Source organism: Arachis duranensis, chromosome 3 (genome assembly GCF_000817695.3).
Source record: "Arachis duranensis cultivar V14167 chromosome 3, aradu.V14167.gnm2.J7QH, whole genome shotgun sequence".
Lineage (NCBI taxonomy): Eukaryota > Viridiplantae > Streptophyta > Magnoliopsida > Fabales > Fabaceae > Arachis > Arachis duranensis.
In genome coordinates this window covers 130,880,774-130,892,348 of record NC_029774.3, presented here as the reverse complement: position 1 = coordinate 130,892,348, position 11,575 = coordinate 130,880,774, and the positions used below count along the sequence as shown (strand labels likewise).

The window sequence follows — 11,575 nt, the reverse complement described above, 5'->3', positions numbered from 1 at the left end:
AGTTAGTTTATTCATCAATAGTTTTTTTTTTTTTAGGGTATTATAATTTTTTTGAAAGTTAAATCTTAGCATGCATAACTCTTCAAGTCAGGATCCAAGGCACATGATGATACCCCCTAAGCCTAAACAAAAAAGTTAGTCATGCTCTTTTTTTTCTTTTCTTTTTTATTTCCTGCATTTCAAACTTTAAAATCCCTCATTCTAAAACGAGAGTCGAATACATGATATCAAGCTTGAATGAGATATGTAATAAATTGTGTTTTCAACTACTAGTAATAGATTTTCAAATTAATTTTGTATTTCTCCGATGTTTCTCTTCTTCTTCTCATACTCGTTTATATATGAAATATTTTTTTCTTCGTGTTTCTCCTTCCCTTCATTCTCCTCCTTGAATCAATTTAAATCAATTTAAATCTAATCCAAACAATATAAGTTAGTTTAGTTGATGTTTATAAATTAGTTGGATCTTTTTTTTGATATTTATAAATTATATTATTATTCAAATGGTATAAATAATTCTAAAAAAATATAATTAAATGACTGTATAAAATTTTTGTTCATCCATCAAAATTAAACTTAAAGCTAAAATTATTATAGGTAAAAGTATAAATGTAACAATAAAAAAATCATACTATGTCAACATCAAACTTTTTTTATTTTATAAAGAAGAGTAAAATATTATTTCAATCCTTAATGTTTGAGCTAAATTTTGATTTGATCTCTAAGGTTTTAAATATTTAAATACTAAAAAGTTTTAAATGAGTTTCATATTGTCCCATAGTTAAATTCGACACAAACAAGTAGCATATTTAAGAGGCAATAGAAGTGTGATTTCAATATGTAAATAAAATCGATCAACTAATGATTATCAACGTAAACATTTTTCGTTAATTATTCAAGTCAAAATTTAGCACAAATTGAATATTTTAAAACTCAAGATATTTAAAACATTATGGATTAAATTAGTATTTGACTTAAAGATTAACAGACTAAAATAGTATTTTATCTTTAATAATAATAATAATAATAATAAAATATTAGAAGAACCCCTCTCTTTTATTATTTTAAGTTTATATCCTCTACTTTAGACCTTTTTTTTAGTTGTATATTTAAGAATTTATTGTTGACCAATGAATTTATATATATATTTTTTACTTTTGAGGAACAAAATAAAATGAGTGTGAAAAAAAAAACATCTTTTGGGTTCACCGCCACTTATTATTGGACTTGTATTTTACGCTAATGTCACACAGTAGGCTTAGATTCAACGCTAACTGGGCTTAAAAATTACGCTAACAACAGTATATTTAATGGGCTCCAATATTGGGCTTTCTCCACTACCACTCATAATTCCAGATTCCATTTCGTGTTTTCTTCACGTTCGCGCCAATTTCTCGCATTTGATTCCAGTTTCCCCTGAATGCACGGCAACCCACACGGAAAACCGCCGCCGCACCACCTTCCAACCAATGCCGCCGTCGCATTCCAAAACCCTAGGGGAAATTTTTTCGATTGTAGCAGTTGCGGAACCATGTTGATCCGTGCTCATCGTCATCATCTCCTCGCAAATTACATGTGATTCACTGATATTATACTACTTCATCAGTTCTTAAACCCTATATTTGAATAAACAATGCATTAATGGGTTCGAGCCGCAGGAACTCCTCCCTAACCTTGCAGGTAAAGAACGCAAATCTGTCTTTGTTGTGTTTCATTTTTTTTCCTCCTTGTTGATGTATTTTTTCCTCAATAACAATTTTTGTCTCGGGTATCTTATGTTGCAGTCTATGATACTGGTACGGTGGTGCCACCATTTTATCTTTTTGTTTTCAATAAAACAATCGTGATTACTGTAACCAAAAAAAGTTTTTGTCTTATTTAATAGGCCAAACTATCTAAATGAATTTGTTTGCTTGGGATATCTCTCTCTCTTATTTGTTTCAGCAGGCGAATATGTTGAAAGAACTAGAAAATGTATGGCACAACTCATCATGTATTCAATGATGATATTCAGATACTATATTGCACAACATCTGGTATTTTATTTGAAGTTTCTTTTTGTTCTGAAAACATTTAATGTCCTTATCTCAGGGGACTGCATCTGTTGTTCTGGCTGGAGTATAGCCGCTCTAAAACTCATTGGTGGTGGTGTCTTGGAGCTGGAGAAGTAAAGACATTGGTTTTTCTTACTTAATATCTACACTACGTTGTACTTTTCATTACACGGTTTTGGAAAATCTTAGTTCTTTTATATTCATATTTATTTTGTTGGGGGTGATGCATTCGCAAATTTTAGTATACGGGTTGATACTAAATATTATTGTATTGCTATTTCAAGTTAAATGTTGCCTATGCGTTTTTTGTCAAATCTTAAAAATTCAAAGTAAAAAATACTTTGTGATTTGGTTCCTGTCTCTCTTTATTTTTGGGGCCTTCATATCATGAAGATGCTTTGTGGCAATTGGATTACACCCCTGCAAAAACGGTGGGACTCAAACTAAGGTCTCAAATTATTTACTTTTATTTTCTATTGTAAATAATTTGATTTTCCACTTATGAAATGCATTTGATAATGTGATGTCTATTGCTGGTAAGATTACTCCATTTGAGATAGTTTTATGAAGGTACATTTATTTGTGCTCAATGACTTCAATTAATTTGAAAATTTTCAATGCAGCAGAGCTAACTCTCAAGACAACGTGAATCAAGTTCCCAGTTTGGCCAAACCTACAGTATATAAGAGGTAGCTTTCTTGTTCATTTTTGCCATTTTTAGATTAAAGTGGAGACATACATACATCAGTATCCAATTCACAAAATCCCCATGGTATTGGTGCTTCGTGTTTCTTACAGATGGACAAAAAGAGGATGGACGTGGTTTTGACTTGTTTTGGTTGTTACCTCAGGTGAGGTTATTATTTAATAGCTATTAAACAAGATCCATAACTACATGGTAGATTTTCATGGGATTAATTAAACACATCATGGTCAATAAGATAAAGAAGGTAATTAGTTATCATGTATTTATCCATCTATCTATCACTTAGGAGTTAGGACGAAGTCTTTTTTCTGGCCTTCGGTGCTTCCTATACTAATTCTATATTTCAATCATATCATCACATCAAACGTGCTCAATAGAATAATGACATTATTTGTGAATCGCACAAATACATTTTAAGATTTGGATTTCGGTAAGATTACTCCATATTAGATATTTTGTGACGGTTATATCCATTTCTGCTCAGAGACTTCAATTAATTTGAACATTTTTTTAGCAATGCTAACTATCAGAAACTCAGACACAGGAACCAAGTTCATAGTTTGTTAAATGTGCGGTATATAAGAGATGGCTTACTTGTCCAGGTTGCATTGGAAGGGCTTATAGAGTACAGAATGTACGGATTCAGGTGAGACTATACACAATGTAACTGAAAAGGTACTTGTTCTCGTAATTACGTTTGTTTAATGTATAAAGCAGGATCTCAACTCAAAAAGGATTCATGTGTAATGTGTTATCATTTGTTTTGCTTGCACACTTGCAGTGTTTTTCAATGGCTATAAGACAATACCCAACTATTTATTTACTACTCGGGAGATTTCATGGGATATGATTAAGCAAGCACATCATGGATCCAGAACACAAACCTGGTTTTATATGACCCCTTATGTATGTCCAAGTTTTAGATCTTTTATATGACCCCTTTGTTCAGATAAGTTGAGGTAATTTTTAATATATCCTCCGTGGTCATTTCTTTATCTGTTGTCTTGCCTTGTCTAATGACCATGTTGTTGTAGGTTTTCTTTTCTGTTCATACTTAATTGATGTTATGAAAGGCCAAAAGGTTTACCAAGTTCTGAGTTTCCCTTTGTCTTCATTTGCACAGATGCTCTAGCTTCAAGTCATAATATCAATAATTGAAGGTAGACTGGTTATAGTTCTAAGTAAAACGATAACATTTCAAGCCAAACTTTTGTTGCATGTTTGTAAGGAACAATAGCGGTAAGTGATCACCTTTTGAGACATTAAAAAATAAAAAATCAACCATGTAAGTTGTAAATCAAAATTAGCTATTAGTATAAAATATATGTTAGAATATAAAATACACATCGAGAATGAATGAAATAATACATATATTTATATACAAATACATAGTAGTTGATTAGTGTACAAATAACATTTTTGTAAAAATAAATACTACACATCCAAATTTTCTTTTATGAATCAAGTTCAACCAAGTTAAACAATAAAATTTGGGATAATACTAACCATAACTCATTTTTGTTATGTTAGACCAATTTGGTTGGACTTGGTTAACAAAAAGATTTAGATTGTGTAGCATGATTCTTTTGTAAAAACATACCTATATTATATTTGAATTTTCTTGTTCTAAAATGGGTAACGCTACCAAGTACTGTGCAGACAATGAAAGAGCAACTTGCATGATGAAATCCGGTTGCTATATGTAGAAAAGTGGACAGAAAGTAACAGTTTGGTTAATCGATGGGCATTATTCACAGCAGGTAAAACTTCGATCTCTCGCATTTTAAAAACTATTCTGCACATTTATAATTGAAAATTGTTTTCTCAAAGCAGGAAGTCGAGACGTCTTAAAGTGCACCCGAAAATCTTGGAAAAAAGCATTCTTGACTCAATCATTTTTTAAAATTATCTTATTGTTAGAATATTCTTAAATCTTATTTTGATAAAGCAGTATAGGAATCTAATCACAATATTTCTAAATTATCTTGTCGCTTCAGCCCTGCAACGATCATTGATTGCCGTCTGTCTCTCTTTCCACCCCCTGTTGTTCGCACTACGTCCTAGTGGTTTGCGGGATATTTGCACCGACGTAGCAACCCAGACCTGCAACAAGGAGAGTGTGTAGCCGAAAAGCCTTCTTCCCAATGGCCACATCGTAAGACGAATGTGTTTCAAGTGAGGGTCATCCTTCATGCACACCACCGAGCCGAGATACATTAATGGAGTGCAATATGGTTGAACCCTTAGGTTGTGATATGTCTGCCGTTGCAGAGAATTTATCAAACCTACCTCAAAACATATCCGACGATGTCGTCGTCGACGGTGAGAAGTCGAACAAGGTGAACAATTGTGAGCAACAAATTCTATCATGGATGTTTATTTTTCGAAAAATTCAGATTTTACGTCACAATGTAAATGAGGTGTTTGTTTCTATGATTAATGCAGTATCCAGATGTGATGCATGAGTTGAGATTGAACTAAATGTGTGATTGTTTTATATTGAATGGTATGATTATATCCATGGAGAATTTGCATAATATAATTAATCATTTCATGCGTATATGATTGTTTTTAAAGGTATGGTATACTTATATGCAGGAAGCATATTTTATACTTATATTTCTATATGAATGTATGCTGCCTCCATATTATATGGCATGTTTATATGTTAACCATCTTATTATATTTGTATTTGTCATGCAGATGGCCTTATATTTTATATGAATGTTGAAATAGCCTAAATTAGTTGGTATGCATTATAATGTATGGTATGCTTATATTGTTGCTACATGATGGTCATTCAATGAATTAAAAAAGTAACTATAGGGTAATGTAGGGGTTGAAATTGAGGTCTAACTTAAAGTGTATAGTAATTGTATTTACTGCATGTTAATCATGACTTACTTATATGAGTATTTTGTAATGGCATGGTATCCTTATATGATACCTGCATATTTTTTATTTATATGCTCATATGCTTTCTGCATATTATGTGGTTTGCCTACATGCTTCCTACATATTATTTTCTTATTTTTCATGCTGATGGGTTTATATGGTTATATGTGTGCTGAAATTGATGTGAATACACTAATTATGTGCTTATATGAGTTGTTTATAATAAATGATGTGCTTGTGTTCTTTATGTATGTGTAGAAAAAATGTTATGTATTTAATTTTACATGATGGCTATTGAATGAAAAAAGAAGCAACTAAAGAGTGGTGTAGACCCTTAAATAATAAATAAAATGGAATAAATAATTCTATTGGCATGATTTTTAGCTGTTGTTGTGTTTTTGGTGATTGTGTTTGAAGTTTTATTTGCATAAGTTTTAATAAGGATTTTTCCTTTTGGTTACTGTGTTTGTTTCAAAATTATAGGTCATGCAACTGTCGGATGTTACTGAGGTTAGAAGTGAAAAGATAGAGCTTGGTGACAAGGTTTTGGAATCTAGTTTAATTTTGTGTAGTCATAATTCGTATCTTTCATTTGATAAGTAATGGTAATTATTTTTTTTCGGATTAATAGAAAATGTAGTTACCAGATCATGGTTGCCTACAAGAAAACGAGATACTAAGAGTTGGAATGCGTTTTGCGCAGTTACAGATGGCTCATGACTTTTATGTTACCTATGCAAAGAAAGTAGGATTTACAACTAAGATAAGGATGACAACATATGATAAGATCACAAAGGCTCCCATTAACCAAGCTATACACTGTAATTGCGACGGTACCGCATGTCTCGTGTTAAAGCACCAACACGGAAGAATACGATTGCAGCTGCTGGGTGCAAGGCAAGGATATATGTCAAGTTTGATAAAGACATGCAAGACTGGGTTTTGTTCAAGGTTGAATTGACGCACTCACACTCTTGTTCAGCGAGAAAGACAGTGCACTACCATGAGTATAGGCAGCTGACTATGCATGCGAAGTGCGTGATCGAGGATAATGATGAGGCTGGGATTCGACCAAATATGACATTCCTTGCTTTGGCAAATGAGGCTGGAGGCCCCTCTAACTTGGGATTCTCAGAGAAGGATTTAAGAAACTATATAACGGCAAGGTTTCGAACTAGCAACGTGAATGCGGATGTCAGGAAGATGAGGAGCTACTTCATGAGAATGAAGGACATCAATCCGAACTTTTTTTACGCGGTGAAGTTGGACGAGGAGTGTAAATTTAAGAGTGCAGCATGGGTGGATGCAAGATTTAGGGCGTCGTATGAATACTACGTAGACGTTGTGTCAGTTGATAGCGCCTACAGTACAAACAGGTATGAAGTAGTTCAATTGGTGTTGTGTCCTTTATTTGTTTAAACTCTATCTAATTATGATTGGCATTTTTTATGTCTGGTTGGTTTTTTTAGTAGGTATGAATTATTGTTTACGTCGTTCGTTGGGGTCAACCACCATGGTAAGTCAACCATCCTCGGTTGTGCTTTGCTGGGGAATGAGGAAATCCAAGTTATGAGTGGGTTTTCAGCCAATGGGTAAACTGCATGGGAACTGCTCCACAACGTATCATAAGCGATCAATGTCGGTCCATTTTTCGTGCGATCAGAAATACTTTACCCGACACACGCACTAATGGTGCATCTGGCATATTATGAAGAAGTTACCGAGCAAGCTTGGGGGTGACCGCCGATACAGAGATTTGTATGATGACCTCAATGACATTATGTGGAACTCTTGGACTGAGGAGTCATTTGAGGATAACTGGTCAGAATTTATAGATGAGTACAAGTTACATAACAACACATGGATGTCAGGTCTGTTAGTGTATGATTAATTCATGCATTTTAATTGACAATTATTTGGTATCTGATTTGTATTAATAAGTTTGGTGTAAGGTTTCTTTGCTAAAATTGGAATTCTTTATTTTCTGTAGACCTGTATGATGACCGACGCATGTGAGTCCCCATATACTTCAAGGGTGAATTTTGGGCAGCTATGATGAGTACGCAAAGGAGTGAGAGCATGTACGCATTCTACGGTGGATTCTTACACAGTAGGACTAGCTTGGTTCAATTTGTTCACGAATATGACAATGTGCTTGGAGTCAAGGAGTAGAGGGAATTGGAGGACGATGCTGCAGACTCGACGGGGGTTATTCTTTGTGCAACGAGCTCACCTATGGAGAATCAATTTCAGCAAGAGTACATTACAAGCATGTTTAGAATCCCTTGTGCACACTTCTAAACATGCTCGTAGTGTACTCTTGCTGAAACTGATTCTCCATAGGTGAGCTCGTTGCACAAGGGATAACCTTTCTCGAGTTTGCAGCATCATCCTCCAATTTCCTCCGCTTATTGACTTCAAGCACATTGTCATATTCGTGAACAAATTGAACTAAGCTAGTTCTACTGTGTAAGAATCCACCGTAGAATGCGTACATGCTCTCACTCCTTTGCGTACTCCTCATAGCTGCCTAAAATTCACCCTTGAAGTATATGGGGACCCACATGTGTCGGTCATCATACAGGTCTACAGAAAATAAAAAATCCAAATTTTAGCAAAGAAACTTTATACCAAACTTATTAATACAAATCAGACTAAATAATTGTCAATTAAAGCACGTGAATTAATCATACACTAACAGACCTGACAGTCATGTGTTGTTATGTAACTTGTACTCATCTATAAATTCTGATCAGGTATCCTCAAATGACTCTTTAGTCCGAGAGTTCCACACAATGTCATTGAGGTCAACATACAAATCTCTGTACCGACGGTAACCCCCAAGCTTGCTCGGTAACTTCTTCGTAATATGTCAGATGCACCATCGGTGGCGTGTGTCGGGTAATGTATTTCTGATCGCACGGAAAATAGACCGACATTGATCGATTATGATACACTGTGGAGCAGTTTCCATGCAGTTCACCCATTGGCTTAAAACTCACTCATAACTTGGGATTTCCTCATTCTCCGACAAAGCACAACCAAGGAGGGTTGATTTACCATAGTGGTTGACCCCAACGAACGACACAAACGGTAATCCATGCCTACCAGAAAAATCAACCAAACATAAGAAATGCCAATCATGATTAGATCGAGTTTAAACATATAAAGGACACAACACCAATTGAACTACTTTATACCTGTTTGTACTGTAGGTGCTATCAACTGACACAACGTCCCCGTAGTATTCATACGACGCCCTACATCTTGCATTCACCCATACTGCACCCTTAAATTTACACTCCTCGTCCAACTTCACTGCGTAAAAGAAGTTCGGATTGATGTCCTTCATTCTCATGAAGTAGCTCATCATCCCCCTGACATCCGCATTAACGTTGCTAGTTCGGAGCCTTGTTATATAGTTTCTTAAATCTTTATCTGAGAATCCCAAGTTAGAGGGGCCTCCAGCCTCATTTGCCAAAGCAAGGAATGTCTTATTTGGTCAAATTCCAACGTCATCATTATCTTCAATCACACACTTCGTATGCATGGTCAGCTGCTTATACTTATGGTAGTGCACTGCCTTTCTCGCTGAACAAGAGTGTGAGTGCGTCAACTCAACCTTGAACAAAATCTAGTCTTGCATGTCTTTATCAAACTTGACATATATCCTTGCCTTGTACCCAGCAGCTGAAATCGTATTCTTCTGCGATGGTGCTTTGACACGAGACCCGTGGTACCTATCGTGATTACAGTGTATAGCTTGGTTAATGGGAGCCTTTGTGATCTTGTCATATGTTATCGTCATCATCTTAGTTGCAAATCCTACTTTCTTTGCATAGGTAACATAAAAGTCATGAGCCATCTGTAACTGCGCAAACCGTATTCCAACTCTTGGTATCTTGTCTTCTTGTTGGCAACCATGATCTGGTAACTACATTTTATATTAATCCGAAAGAAAAAATAATTAACATTACTTATCAAATGAAACATGCGAATTATGACTAAACAAAATTCAACTAGATTCCAAAACCTCGTTACTAGCTCCATTTCTTCACTTCCAACCTCAGTAACATCCGATAGTTGCAGGCTTATAATTCCGAAACAAACATAGTAACCAAAAAGGAAAAAAATCCTTATTAAAACTCATGTAAATAAAACCTCAAACACAATCACCAAAAACACAGCAACAGCTAGAAATCATGCCAATAGAATTATTTTTTCCATTTTATCTATTATTTAAGGGCGTGCACCACCCTTTAGTTGCTTCTTTTTTCATTCAATAACCATCATATAGAATTAGATACATAACATCGTTTCTACACATACATGAAGAACACAAGCACATCATTCATTATAAACCACTCATATAGGCACATAATTAGTGTATTCACATCAATTTTAGCACACACATAACCATATAAACCCGTCAACATGAAAGATAAGAAAATAATATGTAGAAAGCATGTAGGCAAACCATATAATATGCAGAAAGCATATGAGCATATAAATAAAAAATATGCAGGTATCATATAAGGATACCATGCCATTACAAAACACTCATATAAGCATGTCATTATTAACATGCAGCAAATACAATTACCATACACTTTAAGTTAGACCTCGATTTCAACCCCTGCATCACCCTATAGTTACTTTTTTAATTCATTGAATGACCATCATGTAGCAACAATACATGCATACCATACATTATAATGCATATCAACTAATTAATTTAGGCTATTTCAACATTCATATAAAATACAAATATAATAGAATGGTTAGCATATAAACATGACATATAATATGCAGGCAGCATACGTTCATATAGAAATATAAGTATAAAATATACTTCCTGCATACAAATATACCATACCTTTAAAAACAATCATATACGTATGAAATGATTAATTAATTTATACAAATTCTCCATGGATATAATCATATCATTCAATATAAAACAATCACACATTTAGTTCAATCTCAACTCATACATCACATCTAGATACTGCATTAATCATAAAAACAAACACTTCATTTACATTGTGACGTAAAATCTGAATTTTTCGAAAAATAAACCTCCATGACAGAATTTGTTGCTCATAATTGCTCACCTTATTCGACTTCTCACCCTTGTCGACGACATCGCCGGATATGTTTTGAGGTTGGTTTGATAAATTCTCTGCAACGGCAGACATATCACAACCTAGGGGTTCAACCATATCGCACTCCATTAATATATCTTGGCTCGGTGGTGTGTATGAAGGATGACCCTCACTTGAAACACATTCGTCTTGCGATGTGGCCATTGGGAAGAAGGCTTTTCGGATGCGCACTCTCCTTGCTACGTCGGTGCGAAGATCCCGCAAACCATTGGGACGCAGTGCGAATAACAGGGCGGTGGAAAGAGAGGTAGACGGTAGTCAGTGATTGTGGCAGGGTTGAAGCGGCGAGATTCTCGGATTAATCGAGAGAATGGAGGTCACGCCGTCTTGAGGGAGGGAGTTCGTTGTTCTGATTCTATAACTGACGGTAATTCTAATTTGTTTCAAATTTCAAATTCGAAAGAAATCAAAATTAATTAATTACCCATAATTTAATTTCAATTAAACTCCTATTGTATGTATTGTACAATAAGAATATTGTCTCCTCATACTTTTCCATAAAAAAATTTTGAACATGTTATTTGATCGATAGTCGTCAGAATATGTCAATGTTGATGTTTACTAAATGGCGTTTGTTATTAGAGCTGATAATACTAAAATTCTATTTGTGGTATTTAATTCAATTCAACTCAATTCATTTCAGTAGGGTTGATAATTCAAATCACAAGAAGTAGAATTGAGAGCGGAGCGAATAAGATTAGATGTATATTTAGGCTTAATCCAATCCAACCAATTCATACTTTTAATATATTATA

The 11,575-nt window shown here is 34.5% G+C and overlaps 1 protein-coding gene across 1 annotated transcript; it reads left to right on the top strand.

Annotated features, from left to right (window-relative positions):
- The first annotated feature begins 6,495 nt into the window (after positions 1-6,495).
- LOC127745609 (protein FAR1-RELATED SEQUENCE 5-like) lies at positions 6,496-7,251 on the top strand. The gene is made up of 2 exons (XM_052258555.1): positions 6,496-7,031; positions 7,128-7,251. The coding sequence occupies exons 1-2, from the start codon at positions 6,496-6,498 to the stop codon at positions 7,249-7,251; spliced, it is 660 nt and encodes a 219-aa protein (XP_052114515.1).
- Positions 7,252-11,575: the final 4,324 nt, after the last annotated feature.